Source organism: Cucurbita pepo, chromosome LG03 (genome assembly GCF_002806865.2).
Source record: "Cucurbita pepo subsp. pepo cultivar mu-cu-16 chromosome LG03, ASM280686v2, whole genome shotgun sequence".
NCBI lineage: Eukaryota > Viridiplantae > Streptophyta > Magnoliopsida > Cucurbitales > Cucurbitaceae > Cucurbita > Cucurbita pepo.
Window position 1 is genome coordinate 3,254,045 of NC_036640.1, and position 23,577 is coordinate 3,277,621.

Genomic DNA, 23,577 nt, shown 5'->3' on the forward strand with positions numbered 1-23,577 from the left:
TAGAATATTCTTTTTAAAAAAAATTGTACACTCTTTTGTAGCTTTAGGAAGGTTCTAATCTTTTTGTGAAAAAATACATCTTAATAAATCAAATTAAACTCGTGTTTTAGCCGTAAATCATATGAAATAATTAAATTATTAATTAACATTAAAGTTGTAACTCGTATAAAATAATATTTTAAATAGTTTTTTTAGAACGTATATTTGGAGATTAATTATTCAAGCTCTATCTCAAATCCAAAAGAACCAATTTTTATAACATAGAAAAAAAAAAGATGAGAATAAGAATTAGATGCTTAGGGCAATATGGTAGGACGAGTCATTTTGAATATCATCTACTTATATTTATCTCCTACCTTTTGAATTAGATGCTTAGGCTTATTTATACCAAATCTCGACGTAGTTTAGTAAATAAAAACATCAATTAACATATTAGAGGTGTTAGTTGAGTCGGGTTTAGACATTTCTTCGAGTCGTAAATTTACAACTATTGTTAAATAATAAACTCAATCCAACTGGAATATGACGGGTTTGAGTCATTTATTTAAATTTAAATTTTATTTATTTTTAAATATTTAATTAAAATTTCTAACTCAATTTCAATATATATTTTGAAAATTAATGTTAAGAAAGTATTTTTTTACGGTGCCATTTGAACAAAATGAGAAAAAATGTGAATAATTCAAATTCCCATCAAACACGTTACCATCGTGAAGGGTCTCAATAGCGACCGACAATAAAATAGCTTCAAATTTAAGATGCCGATGAAGTAAACAAAAAGACTCAAAATTTAAAAGAATCAAAAAGTTTATATACCCTTATCTAAAACAACGCTATCCACTCACAAAAATATGCACATACACGATGATGCTGCTCTTACTAGTAAATCAATTTCTTTGATTCTATAAAATAATTTAGGATACGATTCTCGAATCTATTAAATATCAATTTTCAACTCATTTAGAAGTTCTTCGATTAAAGAAAACGAATTATTGTATTAGAAAACTTTTTGTTCCATAAAAGTATACCTAATGTTTTGTTTTATAATAAGATTAAAAAGTAAGAAAGATAAGCTCAGAATGAAAGAAAGAGATTGGAAGTGACATTTGTGTTCAAAAAAGAAGGATAGGAGATAGTGAAATAACCCTTTTGTCTCTTATATAAAATTGAGATCTAACGGTTGTATTCGGAGATTTTGATCTTAAGTAGAGGCAAAGTCGAGCCGAATGACTTGATCTAGTGTAGAAGTAAATTGGATATACACACAGGGTAGCGTGTGTGGCCAAACGAATTTGGAATCTGTACAAGTTGTGTTCGGTTGACAAAGACAAATCTCGCCTAAAGTTCGACAAAGCCACTTGAGGTTTCCTTAAAACTTGTCTATGAGCATGTCAAGAACATGATGTCGTATGGTTGAAGATGTAATCTTCTACACCGTTTCATGGTAATTTGGACCAATTCAGGTCTCAGTAGTTGATGTCGTCTCACGTATAAAGCTTCAAAATGTATCACATGTGCACGTGTATTGAGTCATAATTACCCAAATCTCAAACCATCATGACTCTTTAATTGACCTAAAAATCTGGCATAATCAAAGCTATGTGCGAAAACATGTGCCCAAACCCTTTCTACATTCGAATCAAATCTATTGGAATTGGAAATGGAATTGAAATTTAGATCTAGAATGAATGAGGTGCCCATTTTTTTTATATTTATTTTCTTCTTGCTGAGGTAATATAGTGTATTATTGTGGGTTGACTTTGAGTTTTCTGCAATAATGGCTGTTTTAATTTAAAATAAAAATTTATTATATATATATATTTTTTTTATTTTTTTGGTCTTCTCATGAACCTTAATTTGTTCAAGCACAACCNATGTGTATCGAGTCATAATTACCCAAATCTCAAACCGGTTTGGACATCATGACTCTTTAATTGACCTAAAAATCTGGCATAATCAAAGCTATGTGCGAAAACATGTGCCCAAACCCTTTCTACATTCGAATCAAATCTATTGGAATTGGAAATGGAATTGAAATTTAGATCTAGAATGAATGAGGTGCCCATTTTTTTTATATTTATTTTCTTCTTGCTGAGGTAATATAGTGTATTATTGTGGGTTGACTTTGAGTTTTCTGCAATAATGGCTGTTTTAATTTAAAATAAAAATTTATTATATATATATATTTTTTTTATTTTTTTGGTCTTCTCATGAACCTTAATTTGTTCAAGCACAACCCATGTCAATTTAGGTGAAAGTGGAACCCACATTTTGACTATTGATTTTACCATATAAAATTTATAAATAAATAACAAATCGCTTAAAATATTAATATTTTTATGTAATATAAAAACTACGAGAGGAAATTGGATATATATGATAAATATTAATATTAACTACGAGCTCATAAATAAATCATAATAGTGTTTCTTTTTGTTGGAACTCATATTCACAAATTAAATTTTGGGCACAATCATCACAACAAAGTTGAATTTTGTGGCATAACTTCATCCACACATTCACACTTTTTCTTGAAAACAAATAGCATTAAATGTTCTTTACAAAGAAGGAAGATATTCAATAGTGCTAATATTAGCATGACTCAATAGGTACAAGATGTTAAAAGAGAGGATTGGTGAAGCTACACTACGAACCATCCATCGCATAGGGAATTGTCGTCACCGAGTTGTAGGGCTACCGTCGCACCCCTCACCAATGGACCCACTAAACTTTGGACACTGGCTATCGCTTCCTCACCTGGGTTCCTTGGATCTTGACCCTCTCACAGCCAACCAACTCGAGGGATCGAGATCATCATCCCCAACTTAGTCTTCTCATAGCTATAATTTTGTTCAAGCAAAACCCATATCAATTTAAGGTGAAATGGAATCCATATTTGGCCCCCCAAAAAAATGGTCATATGTCAAGATGAGGGTGTAAATGGCAATAGGTCCGACTTGTAGACGAAAGATCGTTGGGNCAAAAAAAATGGTCATATGTCAAGATGAGGGTATAAATGGCAATAGGTCCGACTTGTAGACGAAAGATCGTTGGGTTGGGCCAAGAGTTGTAGTATTGGGCTGGCCCATAAAATTTAAAAGTTGTTAATGTGGGCTCTTGTTGGGCTTTCCATTTTACTATTTTACCCCCAAGCCCTTCAAATGGCTCTTATAGAGGTCTTGTCTCTAAAAGTATTATAAATTGAACATAATTATGGAAATGCCCTTCATATTTAAATTTTATAAGAATTTACTGATCAATTTGATTTAAAATTAAATAAAATATATAATAAATCTCTAAACTTTCCATTTAATGTTTTGCTAATGAGTCTACGTGAAAGATTACAAAATTAAAAATCCAAAAATTTGCTTGATACAAAATTAAACGTTTAAAAACATATTAGACATATAGTAAGTTTAAGAGTGTAACAACCTAAATCCATCGCTAGTAGCCGTTTTGACCCATTATCTACCGACGTCAACCTCTTTAAAACGTGTTTACTAGAGAGAGAGATTTACAGACTCTTATAAGGAATGTTTCATTTCCCTCTTCAATCGATGTGAGATCTCACAATCCACCTCCTCCCTTAAGAGCCCAACGTACTCGCTAGCACACCACCCGGTCTATGATACCATTTATAACAACCCAAGCCCACTGTTAGCAAATATTGTCTGTTTTTTCCCATTACGTATCGTTATCAGCCAGTAAGACGCATCTACTAGGGAGAGATTTTCATACCCTTATAAGAAATGCTTCATTCATACAAAATTAAAAAATTTAGAAACATAATTCAACACTTATTAATTTTTAAATGAACTTTGAAAAAATTGGCACATGGGTAGGTGGGACCCAACAATATGAAATTGCAGGAGATTTCCTCTCATCCTCAACCGTGAACATTCAAAGATGAGAGAGGGAGAGATTAGAACACCAATATTGACTTGGCAAGAAGGCAATAACAAGAAAGAAGATCATCAATGGCAGAGTTGAAAGACTTGTGTGCTTCTTAAAATCATGAGAAGATGAACACTTGCAGAAGAAAAAACTTGAAGATCCAAGAAATGGAAAACCACCAGATTCTGTCAAAACCCAAACTGGGCTTCTCTGCTTCATTCAGAGAAGCCTTCAAAATCCTCTTTAATCATCCAAACTTCATCTCTCTCATTATCTTCATCTCTCTCCCCCTCTTGGCCTCCCTCTCAGCCCACAACATTCTTCTTCACCCAACCTTCATTCAACTTCTCAGGTTTCTCTCTCATAAAAATCCTTATGATCCTTCTCTAACGTCCATCATCGTGTGTCAAATACTCGAGGGCACAGCCTGCTTCTCGCAGCTCTCCTCTACTCTCTCCCATGGGTTTTTTTATATCAATTCTTGTCTCTTCAGCACTCATCTTCTTCCTTGACCTTCTCAACACAATTGCAATAGTCTCCATATCAGCAGCATTGTATGGAGGAAACTCTCAAATGGGTTTTAAAGAGATGCTAGTTCAAGTCAGGAAGATGGTGGCTTTGAAACTCAGAGGGTCATTGGCTACATCTCTATGCTCTGTTTTGTTGGCTTCACTCACTCTGTTGGGCTTGGTTGCTTTGTCAAAAGACTTCTTTTTTGTGGCTACAGGCAGCTCTCACATCTCAATAACAAACACCTTCCNTAGTTGCTTTGTCAAAAGACTTCTTTTTTATGGCTACAGGCAGCTCTCACATCTCAATAACAAACACCTTCCTCTTACAACTTTTCATCTTCACATTCATCATTGGGACACCTTTTGTGGTTTTGTTGGGGAAGTATGTAGAGTGGAGTGCTGTTTGGAATATGGGGATTGTTATCTCAATCTTGGATAAGAACCAGGGGTATATAGCCATAGGAGTGGCATCATATCTTAGCAGAGGTAGCAGAAAGCTTGGGTTCAGTTTGATGATGGTTTTCTTTGTTTTGAAGGTGGTTTTTGGGTTTCCATGTCTATATGCTTTGTGGAATGAGAGAAGTTGTGGGGTTTGGGAGAATGTGGTGTTTGTGAGCTTGAACGGTGTGGGGAATGTTGTGATGTGAGTTGTTCTAATGGTTTACTTTTATGACTGCAAAAGGGAGCTCTTGGAGAAGAAGATTGATTTGGAGAATAATGGGAAACCCATTGAGGCTGTTCAACAATAAATCCAATTGAAATTGTGTATTTGGTGCTAGAGATATCTAAATTATACGTTTCTATCCGTATTATATACACAACTAGCTCTAATACCAAAATACTAGAGAGAGGTTTACATGCCCTTATAAAAAATGGACGTGGGATATTACAAGATCTTATGATNAAGTTTACATGTCCTTCTAAAAAATGGACGTGGGATATTACAAGATCTTATGATCATAGATTTTCAATTATGACAAATTTGTTTAGAAACATTTTAGGAAATTGAATCGAAACAAATCAACCAGATTTCAGTCAAATTTTCAGGACCTAAAGTAAATCAAATGAGATTTTGAGGACCCAAAAGAAATCAATGCAGTTGACTTTCGCATGTGAGCTTGCACATGTAGGCTTCACACCAGTCACCAACACATTGGGAAATGACAACAAGATGAAGACCATTGGGGGCTATGTTCTTTCAACGATGAACACTTGAGAGAATTCAAGATTCAAAATGGAAAACCACCAAATTCTGGCGAAATCCAAACTGGGCTTCTCTGCTTCATTCAGAGAAGCCTTCAAAATCCTCTTTAATCATCCAAACTTCATCTCCCTCGTCCTCATCTCCTCCTTCCCCCTCTTCGCCTCCCTCCTCGCCCACCACATTCTCCTTCACCCAACCTTCATTCAACTCCTCAAACTTCTCTCAGAAGAAAATCCATCTGATCCATCTCCAAGGTACATCATCAGGTGTCGATTAGATGGCAGCACAGCCTGCATCTCGCAGCGCTCCTCTGATGACAACAACTTCAAAGCAACTCTCTCCCACAAGTTTCTGATATCAACTCTCATCTCTTCAGCACTCATCTTCTTCCTAGACCTTCTCTCCACAATCTCAACAGTATCTATATCAGCAGCAATATATGGAGGAAACTCCCAAATGGGTTTCAAACAGATGCTAGTTGAAGTCAGAAAGCGAGTGGCTGTAAGACTGAGAGGCTCATTGGCAACATCTCTGTATGCTCTTATACTTGCTTCACTAACTCTATTGGGTTTAATCGCTTTGTCAACAANCTAGTGGCTCTAAGACTGAGAGGCTCATTGGCAACATCTCTGTATGCTCTTTTATTTGCTTCACTAACTCTATTGGGTTTAATCGCTTTGTCAACAAACATGTTTTTGATGCCAAAAAGCTCATTTATCTTTGGGACAATCTTTGTATTTCTGTTGACAAAATTCATAGAGTGGAGCGCTATTTGGAACATGGGAATTGTTATCTCAATCTTGGATAAGAACCATGGCTACATAGCAATTGGAGTGGCAGCATATCTAAGCAGAGGCAGGAGGAAGTTAGGGCTAAGTTTGATGCTGGTTTTCTTTGCTTTGAAGGTGGCTCTTGGGCTGCCATGTCTCTANGCAGGAAGTTAGGGCTAAGTTTGATGCTGGCTTTCTTTGCTTTGAAGGTGGCTCTTGGGCTGCCATGTCTCTATGCTTTGTGGAATCAGGGGAGTTGTGGGGCATTGGGGAATGTGGTGTCCGTGAGTTTCAAGTGTGTGGGGGATATTCTAATGTGGATTGTTCTTATGGTTTATTTCTATGACTGTAAGAGGCAGTTTCTGGAGAAGAAGATCGATTTGGAGAATAATGGTAAAGCCATTGAAGCTACTCAACAATAAATTGCTAGATTTTTACCTTCTCAGTCCGCCATGGAAGCCTGCAAATTGGAGGTATGAAGCTCTGTTCCTCCCCTTGAGTTGTAGAAGAAAGAGAGCCTCCTTCCTGNTAGATTTTTACCTTCTCAGTCCGCCATGGAAGCCTGCAAATTGGAGGTATGAAGCTCTTTTCCTCCCCTTGAGTTGTAGAAGAAAGAGAGCCTCCTTCCTGCAATTGTACAAGACGATAAACATTGGAATGTGACAGTTTATAATAAGGATTTGATTCAATTGCAAAGAATTGTTGTAATTTTGAGTAAATTCAATCTAACCCTTTATCGAAACGTCCTAATTTTAGCCAATTTTCAGAGAAAACCGCCATGGCCAAGAATCAATGTTCTTGGCTATTACACGTCCAATTGGCCTCTCCACGATTTTCGCTTGCACCAACCCAATTACATCCCCATTTCCTCCTAAATTTCTCATTTCTTTCTTCTTCTTCCGATCTCCATCAACCCTCAATCTCTGTCTGTCGCTTTCTCTCTCTCTCTAACACACACATTTCTCGCCGGGGAACTCAAAAAAACCCCGGAATCCGCCATGGAAGATGAATAGAATCATACAGTCGCCGGCGTCCAAGTTCCGCCCCTTTCGGCGATACCTTGACGGCTCGTCCACCGATAAGACTACCGGCGTGGCGACCGCCACGGACGAACACCCTAATTACATCCTCCTCCGTTACCAAATCCTCGACCCTGACAGCGACATTGTCGCGCAATGGAATCGCTTGTTTCTAGTGACATGCCTGATTGCGCTATTCATCGATCCGATGTATTTCTACACGTCGTCTGTCGGGGGACCTGCCTGCCTGACATCGGAGGTGAATCTGGGAATAGTGATCACGTTCTTCAGAACGGTGATGGATCTGTTCTTCTTGCTGCACATGGTGCTCAAGTTTCGAACCGCGTATGTCGCTCCGAGCTCTAGGGTTTTTGGAAGGGGAGAGCTGGTTATGGATGCCAGAGCCATTGCAAAGCGCTATTTGAAATCTGATTTTGTGATTGATCTCGCCGCCACTCTCCCCCTCCCACAAGTATGCTCCAATCAATTTCTCTCTAATCATTAACCATCCTTGAATTCCATGAACAACATTCAAAGTTCCTTATCATTATTATGATTTTGAATCCAAATATATTGAAGTTGAAATGTTGTATCAGATAGTGATGTGGTTGGTGATTCCAGCAACAAGACATTCAAGGGTGGATCATGCCAACAACACAATCGCTCTCCTTGTTCTTCTCCAATACGTTCCAAGGCTGTTCCTCATCTTCCCTCTCAACCAACGCATCATCAAAACCACTGGCGTTGTTGCCAAAACTGCCTGGGCTGGTGCTGCCTACAATCTCATCCTCTACATGCTTGCCAGTCATGTAACAACACCATATCTCGTCTCTCTACGTTCATCTTTACGTCATCTCGGTTAAACTCCCGTTATGTTACTAGTCTTTAAGCTCTCGATTATGCTTCTGTTCTATTTGGTCCTTGATATTGTCAATGTCATCAATGGATGTCCGTCTTAGCATGCTCTTTCGAGAAATTTTGATTGAGATAGTGTAATGTGGTAGATCGTCGAGCAAAGTATTGCTATTTCCGTTTTAGCAATAGGGATGAAATGGAAACCACGTGAAGGAGAGGATTTGAACCTTTAACCTTACCACCGAGAGTATATGTCCTAACCAATTGAGCTCTGAGCTCCCACATTGGTTAGGGTGGAGAACGAAACACCCTTTACAAGGGTGTGGAAACCTCTTCCTAGCAGACGCGTTTTAAAAATCTTGAGAGGAAGTCCGAAAGGGAAAGCCCAAAGAGGGGTCGTTACATGATCGAGAGTATAAGTCTTAACCGGTTGAGCTATAATCAGATTGGTAATGATGTCTATGATAAATAGATAGTGTAAAATGTTAGTAAAATGTGTGTATTGGTACTTGTATTACAGGTGTTGGGATCTACATGGTATTTGTTGTCCATAGGGAGACAGTTCGCATGCTGGAAATCGGAGTGTGCAAAGGAAAATGCGTCCAAAGTTCTAACATGTCTTCCCATCTTCTTGGATTGCAACAGTTTGAATGACACTGACAGACAATATTGGCTGAATGTCACTCATGTTACTTCCAAATGCGATCCAAGGAATGAAAACATTAGGTTCAAATTTGGAATGTTCTCTGATGCTTTCACCAGTGATGTTGCCTCCTCCCATTTCATTGCTAAGTACTTTTATTGTCTTTGGTGGGGCCTCAGAAATTTAAGGTATCCATCTCGATTTTGCTTCTAAATACGTTACATGTGACTTAATTGTCTTCAAATCTGTTGAAGCGTTGATAAAAGGTTAAATTTTTTGTTACCATCGGTTTACGCTTTTCGATTCAGTGGAGCAACAAATACTGTGCGCATGCCTAAGTTATTGGGGTCTATGCTCTATTTTCTTGAGTTCGGGGTTGATTTAATACGGTATCATAGTACTGAACTCTTATAGTACTGTGTTTGGATCTTTACTGGATGGATTTGGGGTCGATGGTGATTTAACGAAATTTATAACCTCTAAGTTTGGCCATATTTCTCTGGTTGTCCGGTAGGTCTTACAAATATCGTCCTTTTGAATGCTAATTTATTGTTTATTTATAGTTCTTACGGACAAACTTTGGACACAACAACTTACCTTGGCGAGACATTATTTTGCATATCAACGTGCATAGTTGGGTTGATACTATTTTCACAACTCATTGGCAATATGCAGGTTTTGACCATTTTTCATATTTTTAAAGCAAATTTTGGGGGAATGTTTTGAAGATGTATTTTGATCTAACTCAGCTTCTGTTTCCCATTTTGAAGACATATTTGCAGTCAATGACAGTAAGACTCGAAGAATGGAGGATAAAGAGAAGGGACACTGAAGAATGGATGCGACGTCGTCAATTACCACCAGATTTGCAAGAACGAGTTCGACGATTCGTTCAATATAAATNGTTACATGATCGAGAGTATAAGTCTTAACCGGTTGAGCTATAATCAGATTGGTAATGATGTCTATGATAAATAGATAGTGTAAAATGTTAGTAAAATGTGTGTATTGGTACTTGTATTACAGGTGTTGGGATCTACATGGTATTTGTTGTCCATAGGGAGACAGTTCGCATGCTGGAAATCGGAGTGTGCAAAGGAAAATGCGTCCAAAGTTCTAACATGTCTTCCCATCTTCTTGGATTGCAACAGTTTGAATGACACTGACAGACAATATTGGCTGAATGTCACTCATGTTACTTCCAAATGCGATCCAAGGAATGAAAACATTAGGTTCAAATTTGGAATGTTCTCTGATGCTTTCACCAGTGATGTTGCCTCCTCCCATTTCATTGCTAAGTACTTTTATTGTCTTTGGTGGGGCCTCAGAAATTTAAGGTATCCATCTCGATTTTGCTTCTAAATACGTTACATGTGACTTAATTGTCTTCAAATCTGTTGAAGCGTTGATAAAAGGTTAAATTTTTTGTTACCATCGGTTTACGCTTTTCGATTCAGTGGAGCAACAAATACTGTGCGCATGCCTAAGTTATTGGGGTCTATGCTCTATTTTCTTGAGTTCGGGGTTGATTTAATACGGTATCATAGTACTGAACTCTTATAGTACTGTGTTTGGATCTTTACTGGATGGATTTGGGGTCGATGGTGATTTAACGAAATTTATAACCTCTAAGTTTGGCCATATTTCTCTGGTTGTCCGGTAGGTCTTACAAATATCGTCCTTTTGAATGCTAATTTATTGTTTATTTATAGTTCTTACGGACAAACTTTGGACACAACAACTTACCTTGGCGAGACATTATTTTGCATATCAACGTGCATAGTTGGGTTGATACTATTTTCACAACTCATTGGCAATATGCAGGTTTTGACCATTTTTCTTATTTTTAAAGTAAATTTTGGGTGAATGTTTTGAAGATATAATTTGATCTAACTTAGTTTCTGTTTCCCATTTTGAAGACATATTTGCAGTCAATGACAGTAAGACTCGAAGAATGGAGGATAAAGAGAAGGGACACTGAAGAATGGATGCGACGTCGTCAATTACCACCAGATTTGCAAGAACGAGTTCGACGATTCGTTCAATATAAATGGCAGGCCACGAGAGGAGTTAATGAAGAATCCATATTGCGTTCATTGCCCATTGACCTTCGCCGTGAGATTCAACAACATTTGTGTTTGTCGCTCGTTCGTCGTGTGTGTATTCAATCCCAAGCTCGTTTACTTGTGTCGTTATATATCTGTCCAACTCAAATGTTATGATTTTCTAGGTTCCTTTCTTCTCACAAATGGACGATCAACTTCTCGATGCCATATGCGAGCGCCTCGTCTCGTCCTTGTGTACTCAAGGAACGTATATCGTGCGAGAGGATGACCCAGTTAACGAAATGTTGTTTATTATAAGAGGACAACTAGAGAGCTCCACAACAAATGGCGGTCGTTCTGGCTTTTTCAACTCAATCACATTAAAACCAGGTGATTTTTGTGGTGAAGAACTATTGACATGGGCTTTGATGCCAAGTTCCAGTTTGAATATGCCTTCTTCTACTCGAACCGTCCGAGCACGTACAGAAGTTGAAGCCTTCGCCCTTCGAGCTGAAGATCTCAAGTTCGTCGCCGGACAATTCAAACGCCTGCATAGCAAGAAACTACAACATGCCTTTAGATACTATTCCCATCAATGGAGGACCTGGGGTGCTTGCTTAATTCAAGTAGCTTGGAGGAGGCTTAAGAAGAGAAAATTGGCAAAGAAATCAGTATTCAGAAACAGCTTAAGCTATGGAGATTCAATACAAGAAGATATCGAATACGACGTCGAGCTAGCAGAAGAACACTACGACCACGACGACGACGACAGTGATGAGGACATGTCTACTGCAGACTACATGAACAAAACTCAGCATCTAGGTGCTACACTTTTGGCTTCAAAGTTTGCTGCCAATACTAGAAAAGGAGTTCATCTAAAAGCCCAAAAATCCAAAGCTTCTAGTTTGAAAATGCCAAAGTTGTTTAAACCAGATGAACCTGATTTTTCTATGGATGGATGAAATGTTTACTTCTTCCCTTAAACTAAACTCAAAGAAAAATCTTAACAAAATAGTTAGAAAACATAATTAACACAAGTCCATGTAAAGATCCTTGTAGATTACCAGTGCTAATTACATTACGCAGATCCCATTTGATATCCATTTGATCTTCGACTTTTATTTTCGAAATTTATGTTCATTTTCTCATCATACAATATACTATGTTCGTTACGAACGGCTCGAGGGAGAGAGGTGGAGCTATGGTATCCAATCAATCACAAAACAATGAACTGATATCAATATACCCATAGGGAAAAAATGAAGTATAGGCATAGAATACTTCAACAGGCATAGAACTGATATCAAAACAATGAACTGATATCAAGTTTTGTATTGATAATATTCACACCAAAAATGTCGAGTTTCAAGTGGATCTGAAAGAATATTGAAGTAACTATAAGGTATAGGCCAAAAAAATAGCAAAAGCTACACACTTCAACCGTATTCTGAGTACCTCAAAAGTTTTGAAAGAATTTACATGACAAGGCAAACCAAAAGAAAGGGAAAGAATAATAGCTATCATGGACTATACGCTAGCCGTTCTAAAGCTCCTCACATGGCTAGAGATTCAAGAACAAGGGGGGGTACACTCATTGAAGTTTCGATATTATCATCATTACTAAGCATCAAGAACTCGAGACAATACCTTCCCAAGAAACGTTCGTGACACGAAGAACAGCTTGTGCACTTAAAGGGGAGAGCTTTGATTGACAAAAGTCTTCCCAAGAGACCTTCTCTGGGTCTTCAGGCATCGTTGTTGGGAGGTCGGGAAACTTTGTGTACACAGATTGCAACTCCAGAAGGAGAATTCGAGCAGCCTCCCTCGACTCGGGAAGCTGGTCACTGAGCTGGGATGCTGCTGTTTGAATCAATTTGTCAATCCCAAATGTTCTTATCCCTTCAACACCCTATCGACAAATATTTGGTAAACATGTGAGCAGAACCGATACAAAAACGATTGAACTTTTTCCGGGGGGGTGATGGAAAAACAAGATATATGATGCTACCATGAAATTCCTTTCTTATAAGATGGTACACAGCCACAGAGAAGATAAGATGATCAAACAATTTCAAATGAAGATGCAAAATCCTCACCAGTCGTTGGACACTTCGACAAAAGCACGTTGAAGCCTTGGCTCGAATTCTCGGATTTCGGTGCTTAAGATATGGTTCCAATTTTGGTAGCAACAATTCAGGGGAAAACGATGTAGTCATTGCTACCAGAGCTTTCTCAGCCGCTTCACACACGAAACGTTTGTCTTGAGAAGACTTCAGAAGAAGCTGCAACAGCTGCACTCCATTGCATACACAGCTCAGAAAAGAAATCACCATTGAAGAAAAAGGAAACTGTAGAAAAAAGTTAAACTCAAACAGTGCAAGATAAAGTTACCATGGGGTCCAATGATTCAATCAGTTTGTCATTATAAGCACTGAAAATGTCTGCAGATGTCATAAGTGCAGTTTTGCAGACAGCACTTCGAGGATTTTTCATTGATTTCACCAAAAGTGATATCACATCTCCCCTGTCACAAAATTATATTGCCTAAGATGAGCCATAAAAGAAAGTAACTCCAATGAAAGTTAATACAAATAAGAAAAAACACCCAAATCAATCGAGTCACAGACGACTTACAGCATATCAAGCATGTCTTCCCTGTGATATATTGCTATCCGTCTCGTATTGTTCAGTGCTTCACAAACCAAAACCCAATCTTTTGAGCTTAATCCAGCTACGAGCGTCTGAAATTTTAAAACAAGTAAAGACGTTATCCATGTTCGACATTCACAAAACCGACCATGCAGCATCAATGACAATCAACCACAACTGTTAAACTGGAGTTAGCTGACAAATCTAGTAATATCAATACCTTAAGGCTCGATGAAACATCGTCTAGATCAGTCAAATTCTCAGCTTCGATATATTCTACTTCTGAACTACCAACCTCAGCTCCAGGATTACTGTTTTCACCATTTACTTGTGGTCTTTTCAACTCTTCAACATTCCCATTAGCACTCACTAGACCTTGTTTGCTAAGATCCCCTTTACAAGGGCTTTCATTGCTCCCTTCCAGTCCAGGCACTGTGTTAAGTGCTTTAAGAGCTTTCTCTGACATGGCTGCTAAGAACATACAAAATCAATAGAGCACCACTAAGGAAAAAGGATAACTGTATGAAATCCTCATTTTATGAAAGATCAATGAGAAGCCTGCATACAATAATAGCCCTTATCGTTCTAATACATTAGTTGTTTCCAAACACAAGTCTTCATCCATATCTTGGAGTTCATCCCAAAACATTTGACACTTCAAATCTTTGATCTCAATGACCCTCTTCTACAGTCTAAAATATTAACATTTTCATCAGCAGCAGAGCCTAATCAAATTCTGTAACACCAGCCCAGAAAACATAAGCATATTCTTGGAAGATCAAACATGAAACTCCCTATTTTGCAAGCTTCAACTTAAGAAAAATGTTAACTGGCCATCAAAATCCTTCTAACATAGCAACTCCCAGACGCAATTGAGAGTGCCCGGCTCACACCCAGATGATATCTCTCCTTGCCCACAAAATCTCTCTCAGGAATTACACTCACAACAATCCCCATCCCATCTCATTCATTCAAATCCATACAGATACAAACCAACATAATCGCAGCAATCGCCTTAGGAGAAGAACAAACCATATAGAAAATCAGCAACTCATCAAGTAGAACTAAAAACAAAGAAGATCCAGAACCCCAAAAGCAAATAAATCCAGAAACCACAATTCAAAAGAGCAAGCCAGCAAAAGGGGGCAAGATCTAGCCCACGAACCCATTAAGAATCTCAATCATTACAGTACATAATTCAACTTCAAATCAGATTCAAGACCTAAAACTCGAAAACAAACGCAAACCCAGATGAAAAAAAATAAGAAATCAAGTAGTTTGAGAGGTACCCAGAGAAAAACGATGAAAAAAACGAAGCGGGTGATGGCGATCAGGAGAGGAAGTTGCTGCTACTGCCACTGTGGAAATGGAGAAACCGGCGAGAGAGTAGCAGTGACGGAGAAATGGAAATGAGATGAAGAAGAAACGATGGTTTGGCCGGCAGAGGGAGAGGGAGTACACGGGATGCGACCCCGCCTTCGCCCATGGAAATCAATTTACTGTTCTGTTCCTAAATTTCTGGATTCCGATCCTCTCCCTCCATTTCTCCCTAATTTTCTCAGTCTGCCACTATTATTTTTCCTTATCCCTTCTTTTACAATATCCTGACATATCCAACATTAATTACCCTCACCCACGCCATTAATATCACTCTCCATACATGCTACAGTAGCGAGGTACGAGAACCAAAATTTAAATGCCGACTTCCGATGAACCAGGACATCATTTTCATATTTTAACTTCATTCTTATTCACTTTTTCGAATATCCCTAAGTTCAAAAAAATTAAAAATAAATATCGAAAATTTTAATAATTTCATTTTTACATTGGAGATAAAAAAAATAAATAAATAATTTATAGTACTGGAAGTAAACAACATTCAAGATAAAATACTCTAATTTCGATTTATTTCAATTTATTTTTAAAGTGTGTTTATTTAACTCGAAAATTCAAAAAATAGGGTTTAAAATTCATGTCTACTTTATCTACCTTACATATTTTTAAAATTATTATAAAATTAAGAATATTTAACGTTTGTAATAAGATAGACTGAGGCTTATAAATATTTGATATTTTAGTTTAAAAAATGTCTATAGATTCTTAAACTTTCCTATTATGTTCGGTGAAGCCTTAAAATTTTTATTATGTGTCTCAAAGTTGAGTAAGTCAGGTATGACCTATTCAACAGAATACAAAATTGAAAGTTCATTAGACAGTTTGATATTCTTAAAGTTTCTGAACATTATTTCATTTTGTCTAACCGTCATAAATTTTTAAATTGTTTAATAAATTTTAATATTACTCGATAGATTTAATTTTAAAATTTAGGCATTGTTCGATTTTGGGCGAAATTAATGAATTCTTAGCAAATATTCAAAATTTTGTGAATATTTTAAAATTTAAATTTTTTAAAAAATTAGTTTTATTTTCTAAATTCCTCTAAAAATTCAATTACTTTTCTTTAAAAGTTGAAAATGTTGATAAACAAATAGTAAAACCAACTCAAATTTTAAAAACTAAATATTTACTAAAGAAAGTAGAAATAATTGAATGGTTTGATATTTTTTTATATATTTTTTCTATCTTTATAGTTCAACTAAAATTATATTTACATTGAATGCAAAATATTAATAACGGGTGATTAATTTGATATTTTTATCCTATTGATAGCGGTTGAGGATTGTTGGAGTCTCGCGTTGATTAACTGAAGAGAATGTCATGAGTATATGAGTAATGAACACTAGTTCCATTGACATTTGGCCTTTTGAGAAAACAATAAACAAAAACATGAATGTATGAATGTAAATATTCGGTTTGTGGTTCCTATTATAAGCATTATCTTAACTTAATCGTGTCAATAGAATCTCTGTTTAAGGAGAGACTCAATGATGTATTTTATGTATAGAGTAGACTTGTTCACTCACAAGTTACGAGACTGCTTAAATTGAAACCCTAACCTGTCTCCTTAATCTAAAAAGAAAGATTGAAATTTTGTTGGTCATTTTAAGCTTCCATATCTTACCGAAAGCTGATCATGTAACTTATCTAGGTTGGTTATTATTTTAATATTAATACATTATTAGATATATATCAATTTAAATTCGTAGATAGCAACGGCATGAGTTGATAATTATTATGTAATTTTACACCAACGTTCAATGTCGGTTTTGGGCCTCACTAGTTCAATGGGCCTTATTCGGCCTCACTAGTTCAATGGGCCATAGATGATTTTTCTTAACCGTTTTTTGGGCCTCGTTATTCAATGGGCCTTAGATGACTTCTTAACCGTTTTTTGGGCCTCGTTAGTTCAATGGGCCTTAGATGACTTTTCTCAACCGTTTCTTGGGCCTCACTAGTTCAATGGGCCTTAGATGACTTTTCTTAACAGTTTTTTGGGCCTCACAGTTCAATGGGCCTTTGATGATTTTTCTTAACGGGTTTTTGAGCCTCGCTAGTTCAATGGGCCATATATGATTTTTCTTAACCGTTTTTTGGGCCTCACTAGTTCAATGGGCCTTTGATGATTTTTCTTAACGGGTTTTGGGCCTCACTAGTTCAATGGGCCTTAGAGATGATTTTTTAACCGTTTTTGGGCCTCGCTAGTTCAATGGGCCTTAGATGACTTCTTAACCGTTTTTTGGNGAAAGCTGATCATGTAACTTATCTAGGTTGGTTATTATTTTAATATTAATACATTATTAGATATATATCAATTTAAATTCGTAGATAGCAACGGCATGAGTTGATAATTATTATGTAATTTTACACCAACGTTCAATGTCGGTTTTGGGCCTCACTAGTTCAATGGGCCTTATTCGGCCTCACTAGTTCAATGGGCCATAGATGATTTTTCTTAACCGTTTTTTGGGCCTCGTTATTCAATGGGCCTTAGATGACTTCTTAACCGTTTTTTGGGCCTCGTTAGTTCAATGGGCCTTCGATTACTTTTCTTAACCGTTTTTNCATAGATGATTTTTCTTAACCGTTTTTTGGGCCTCGTTATTCAATGGGCCTTAGATGACTTCTTAACCGTTTTTTGGGCCTCGTTAGTTCAATGGGCCTTAGATGACTTTTCTCAACCGTTTCTTGGGCCTCACTAGTTCAATGGGCCTTAGATGACTTTTCTTAACAGTTTTTTGGGCCTCACAGTTCAATGGGCCTTTGATGATTTTTCTTAACGGGTTTTTGAGCCTCGCTAGTTCAATGGGCCATATATGATTTTTCTTAACCGTTTTTTGGGCCTCACTAGTTCAATGGGCCTTTGATGATTTTTCTTAACGGGTTTTGGGCCTCACTAGTTCAATGGGCCTTAGAGATGATTTTTTAACCGTTTTTGGGCCTCGCTAGTTCAATGGGCCTTAGATGACTTCTTAACCGTTTTTTGGGCCTCACTAGTTCAATGGGCCTTTGATGATTTTTCTTAACGGGTTTTGGGCCTTACTAGTTCAATGGCCTTAGATGACTTTTCTTAACCGTTTTTTTGGGCCTCACTAGTTCAATGGGCCATAGATAATTTTTCTTAACCCCTTTTTGGGCCTCGTTAGTTCAATGGGCCTTCGATTACTTTTCTTAACCGTTTTTTGGGCCTCACTAGTTCAATGGGCCTTAGATGACTGTTCTTAACCGTTTTGGGCCTCACTAGTTTAATGGGCCTTAAATGACTGTTCTTAACCTNCAGTTTTTTGGGCCTCACAGTTCAATGGGCCTTTGATGATTTTTCTTAACGGGTTTTTGAGCCTCGCTAGTTCAATGGGCCATATATGATTTTTCTTAACCGTTTTTTGGGCCTCACTAGTTCAATGGGCCTTTGATGATTTTTCTTAACGGGTTTTGGGCCTCACTAGTTCAATGGGCCTTAGAGATGATTTTTTAACCGTTTTTGGGCCTCGCTAGTTCAATGGGCCTTAGATGACTTCTTAACCGTTTTTTGGGCCTCACTAGTTCAATGGGCCTTTGATGATTTTTCTTAACGGGTTTTGGGCCTTACTAGTTCAATGGCCTTAGATGACTTTTCTTAACCGTTTTTTTGGGCCTCACTAGTTCAATGGGCCATAGATAATTTTTCTTAACCCCTTTTTGGGCCTCGTTAGTTCAATGGGCCTTCGATTACTTTTCTTAACCGTTTTTTGGGCCTCACTAGTTCAATGGGCCTTAGATGACTGTTCTTAACCGTTTTGGGCCTCACTAGTTTAATGGGCCTTATATGATTTTTCTTAACCGTTTTTGGGCCTCACTAGTTCAATGTTCTTGCCTGTGCCAATTTATAACGAAAAGGCTGAGAAACAAATAAATTTGCCACGTAAGCTAAACGTGTTACACTGAGGTATTTTTATCTTAAAGCTAAGAATTTTTAGAATATAATGACGTTTAATTAATTTAATTTTTTTTGTACTTATATATATTATTTCTTTTATTTTTGTCTTCATGAAACCGTTTATTAATGTACAGTTCTATTCGGTTTTCACGNTCTTCATGAAACCGTTTATTAATGTACAGTTCTATTCGGTTTTCACGTAACATCCATTTAACTTATATGCACAACACGTTAAAGGTGAAANCGTTTAGCTTATATGCACAATACGTTAAAGGTGAAATCGCGAATTACGTACACGATTTATCCTAAATAACGGCCGCAATCTATCTAANCATTTAACTTATATGCACAACACGTTAAAGGTGAAATCGCGAATCACGTACACGATTTATCCTAAATAACGGCCGCAATCTATCTAAATAACGGTTAATGATCGGCCAATAATCATGTTTCATTTATTATTTAACTAAATTGGATTCTAATTTTATAATTAAATTAGCTTCAAAATCAATATATATATATTTTTTTTTCTTTTCAAAAATAAAATTACTGTGTTTATTTTAATCCTAATTTGTGACGGTAATTCTACTTGATTGTAGTAAATATTAACCTAGAAGCTGCTAACCGGGAACCGGGATGCTTAGTATCCAAATTGGCATTATCAGGAAAGGCAACCGGGTACTGGTTGGAGCAGTTTACTTGCTTCCGATTCCGACGTGTTAAATGTACAGCGCAAGCACGCATGCATCACGTTCCCCATGCACCTCTCTCCAAACGGAAAAAAAGGAAAACGGAAAAAGAAAAAAAGAGAAAGAAACAAAAGCATTGAAAATAACAAAAAAAAAGGAAAAAAGAGAAAAGAAACAAAATCTGTTTCACTCGCAGTTACTTCCATCCTCCCCTTCTCGTCATTCTCCTGTTTTGCTCCAAATCAAAACCATCAAAACGAAACCACCCATTTTCACTCCCGTATGCGCGCGTGTCGTAAGTAGAGAAGTACTATACCATTCGTTGTAGTTCTCTAGAGCATATTTGCATGAGTTGTGTGCTACATCACTTTTTAGGTAAAGACAAAGCGTCCACAGATGACAACGGCATAGCGAGCCAATGACACGTGCATAAAGTAATTCATATTTAAATTCCAAGTATTCGGTTAGAATACTTTGTTTTGTATTAGATAGATATAAATTATTTTGTATTTGTTTTTATTTTCTCTATATTTAAGTATTTTGTATTTAAACACGTAATACATGTGTTTTCTAGATATAATAAATGTTTTAAATATTTTCGACATTTATATTAAATATAAGGTTTTTTTAATAGGTATATTCACCATTTTAATAGTAAGTATAAATTTAGGATCGTTATAAATTCATGGAAAATTTTTTTGGTCAGAAAAAAATAGGATTTAAAATTCAAGTCTACCACCTAAAATATTATAAAAATTAAGAATATTTAATATTTGTAACAAATAAATTGAAACTCGTAAATATTTGATATTTTAATTATAAAAAAAGGTCATTAAAATTTTAAATTGTCTAATAAATTTAAAATGTTTGTAATAAACTCTAAACTTAAACTTAGTTTTGTTTTCTAAATTTGTCTAAAAATTCAATTACTTTTCTATAAAAGATAAATCAATAGTAAAACGAGCCAACAAAAATTTTAAAAACTAAATATTTACTAAAGAAATCGAAATAATTGAATGGGTTTGATATTTTTTTAATATATTTTATTGATCTTTATAGTCAAAATAACATTATATTTACATTGAAGGCAAAATATAAATAATGGGATGATTAATTTGATATTTTTATCCTATTAATAATGGTTGAGGATTGTTAGAGTCTCGCGTTGATTAACTGAAGAGAATATTAGGAGTATATGAGTAATTAACACTATTTCCATTAACATTTAGTCTTTTGAGAAAACAATAAACAAAAACATAAATGTATCAATGTAAATATTCCGTTCGTTGTTCCTATCACAAGCATTGTCTTAACTTAATCGTGTCAATAGAATCTCTCTAAGAAGAGAATCAATAATGTATTTTATATATAGGGTTGGAATCTTGTTGATCGTTCCAAGCTTCCATATCTTAATATAGATATATATCAATATATTGAGATTGCTATTATTATATCTAAAATTCTAAAAAATTATTATGTAATTTTCACTAACGTTTAATGTCGGCTCTTAAGTGATCGTGACCCGTATATGCTCGGTATGCTCGGTAAGAATGGTCTCAAATTTTTTTGGGATGAATTTCAATTTTTTGTACATACATTTTTTTAAAAATTAAGCTAGGTACAAAAAATCCAATGGTCTTTTTTATTTTTACTCGACATGAAGTAATAACAAATAAAAGTATATTTTTTTAATCAGCAGGGGCATTGGGCTTTTTGGGCCTCACTAGCTAAATGGGCCTTTGATGTTTTTCTTAACGGTTTTTTGGGCCTCACTAGTCCAATGGGCCTTTGATGATTTTTCTTAACGGCTTTCTTCTTGCCTGTGCCAATTTATAATCAAAAGGATGAGAAAAAAGAAAAAAAAAAAATAATAAATTTGCCTAGTTACACTGAGATATTTTTATTTGAAAGCTAAGAATTTTTAGAATATATGGCGTTTAATTAATTTAATTTTTTGTACTCGTATATATATATATATATATATATATATATATATATATATATATNTTTTTTATTTATGTCTTCATGAAACCGTTTATAGATGTACAGTTCTATTTTGTCGTCACGTGACATTCATTTAATGTATATGCACAACACGTCAAAGTGAAATCGCGAATCACGGATACGATCTATCTTAAATAACGATCATGATCTATCCTAAATAACGGGCAATGATCGGCCAATAAGCGTGTTTCATTTATTATTTAGTTAAACTAGATTCTTACTTTTATAATTAAATTAGCTTCAAAATCAACTCATTTTTTGTTTTTGTTTTTTTTTTCTTTTCAAAAATAAAATTACTGTGTTTATTTTAATCCTAATTTGTCATGGAAATTTTATTTGATTGTGGTAAATATTAACCTAGAAGTGGCTAACCGGAAACCGGGATGCTCAGTATCCGAATTGGCATTATCAGGAAAGGCAACCGGGTACTGTTTGGAGCAGTTTATTTGCTTCCGATTCCGACGTGTTAAACGTACAGCGCGATTATGCATGCATCACGTTTTCCGGCATGCATCTCTATCCAACGGAAAACAAGGAAAACGGAAAAAGAAAAATAGAGAAAGAAACAAAAACATTTATTAATGAAAATAAAAATAAAAAAATAAACAAAAATTGTTTCAGCCCCCGTTTTTTCCATCCCCGCCTCTCTTCATTCTCCCGTCAAAACCACCAAAATGGAACCACCGGTTTCCCAATCAAACCGTCGGTTTCTCAACCAAACCGTGTAAATCGTGTGTAGATAAATACTACACTATTCATAGTAGTCCAGACTAGAGGCCACTCTAATATGAGACAGACGAAATAGGGATAGATCTCTAGAGGATATTTACATGTAGCATGATCCATTTAGTGTCCATCATTTTTCAAGTAGAGGCAAGACTCTCATGTACAGACCGCATCATGAGCGGATAGCATTTACATAAAATAATTTATATTTCAATTTTAGGTTAGAATTTATTTATTTATGTATGCTATTATTTTAATATTAATACATTATATTATATGATTTTAATATAGATATCTATCAATTTAAATTCATAGATATTAGTCCCATGTATCGATTAATTTCACAATATTGCCTTTATCTAAGATTAAGATTGCTATTATTATATTAAATTATATAAAAAAAAAATTATGTAATTTTCACTTCTTAGTTCAATCCATGTTTAATGTCGACTTTTAAGTGATTGCAACCTCTATATGCTCACGTGATAAATGAGAAGGTAAGAATATCATCATTTAATAAACACCGCTATCAAAATTTATAGTTAAATTTACAGTTTAATATACACCGAATTATGTCATTTTTTTATATAAAAAAGTTTGGGAGCTGACAACTCGATTTATAAATTGTGAAATTGAAATATATATTATATAATGTATGGTAAATCATACTATACGGATAACTATACTTATTATTATAATATATATATACAGATATTTAAATTTGAATCCAATTTCTAAATTTGGTAAGAAATGTATATTTATTTTCATTGGATTTCTATATTTTTCCAAATTAAAACAAAAAAGAAATGTAAAATAATATAATATAAATATTATTTTAATGGATGAATTTCCTTTTTTGGTAATTTTTTTAAAAAATTAAGCTAGGTTCAACGAATTCAATGGTCTCTTTTTTATTTTTTATTCGATATTTTAAATAAAAGTATATTTTTAAAATTAGCAGGGCATTTGGTTTTTTGCGCCTTTGATGATTTTTCTTTAACGGTCTAATTGCGTGTGCCAATTTATAGCCAAAAGGACGAGAAAAAAATAAATTTGCCACCTAAGCTAAACGTGTTACACTCAGATATTTTTATCTTAAAGCTAAGATTTTTTAGAATATATATATGACATTTAATTAATTTAATTTTTTTTTTGTCTTCATAAAATCGTTTCTAGATGTACAGTTCTATTCGGTCTTCACGTGACATCCGTTTAATTTATATGCACAACACGTCAAAGGTGAAATCGCGAAT

General features: G+C 35.5%; 3 protein-coding genes across 6 annotated transcripts; 1 reads left to right on the forward strand and 2 right to left on the reverse strand.

Moving 5' to 3' along the window:
• Window positions 1-5,333: 5,333 nt before the first annotated feature.
• Window positions 5,334-6,534, reverse strand: LOC111789655. Its single transcript, XM_023670292.1, has 2 exons — window positions 6,256-6,534; window positions 5,334-6,157 (listed from the first exon to the last, which is right to left on the reverse strand). The coding sequence occupies exons 1-2, from the start codon at window positions 6,389-6,391 to the stop codon at window positions 5,814-5,816; spliced, it is 480 nt and encodes a 159-aa protein (XP_023526060.1). The 5' UTR covers window positions 6,392-6,534; the 3' UTR covers window positions 5,334-5,813.
• Window positions 6,535-6,920: 386 nt separating this feature from the next.
• Window positions 6,921-12,023, forward strand: LOC111789656 (cyclic nucleotide-gated ion channel 18-like). Its single transcript, XM_023670293.1, is given in 8 exon segments — window positions 6,921-7,214; window positions 7,216-7,366; window positions 7,369-7,871; window positions 7,996-8,208; window positions 8,775-9,085; window positions 9,461-9,572; window positions 10,817-11,053; window positions 11,128-12,023. Coding segments are annotated over 8 exon segments (2,346 nt in total). The 5' UTR covers window positions 6,921-7,172; the 3' UTR covers window positions 11,905-12,023.
• Window positions 12,024-12,245: 222 nt separating this feature from the next.
• On the reverse strand, window positions 12,246-15,201 carry LOC111789607. Of its 4 annotated transcripts, none has more exons than XM_023670231.1 (7): window positions 14,881-15,201; window positions 14,158-14,283; window positions 13,812-14,059; window positions 13,577-13,683; window positions 13,334-13,466; window positions 13,039-13,233; window positions 12,246-12,851 (listed from the first exon to the last, which is right to left on the reverse strand). In XM_023670231.1, exons 3-7 carry the CDS (start codon window positions 14,055-14,057, stop codon window positions 12,570-12,572), a joined length of 963 nt encoding a protein of 320 aa, XP_023525999.1. In that variant the 5' UTR covers window positions 14,058-14,059; window positions 14,158-14,283; window positions 14,881-15,201; the 3' UTR covers window positions 12,246-12,569. The 4 variants fall into 4 exon arrangements, with proteins under 4 accessions (XP_023525999.1, XP_023526000.1, XP_023525997.1 ...); XM_023670232.1 differs by having other exon boundaries at window positions 13,812-14,062; XM_023670229.1 differs by lacking the exon at window positions 14,158-14,283.
• Window positions 15,202-23,577: the final 8,376 nt, after the last annotated feature.

Bases quoted from the DNA above. Each gene is read 5' to 3' on its own strand.
- LOC111789607 (XM_023670229.1), bottom strand. From the start codon at position 14,057: ATGTCAGAGAAAGCTCTTAAAGCACTTAACACAGTGCCTGGACTGGAA. The intron at 13,467-13,576 runs GTAAGTCGTCTG...ATTTTGTGACAG, and splicing joins GAAGACATGCTTGATATGCT to GGGAGATGTGATATCACTTT. The intron at 12,852-13,038 runs GTGAGGATTTTG...ATTTGTCGATAG, and splicing joins GTCGAAGTGTCCAACGACTG to GGTGTTGAAGGGATAAGAAC.
- LOC111789655 (XM_023670292.1), bottom strand. From the start codon at position 6,391: ATGTTCCAAATAGCGCTCCACTCTATGAATTTTGTCAACAGAAATACA. The intron at 6,158-6,255 runs ATAAAAGAGCAT...TTAGTGAAGCAA, and splicing joins CAATAGAGTTAGTGAAGCAA to GTATAAGAGCATACAGAGAT.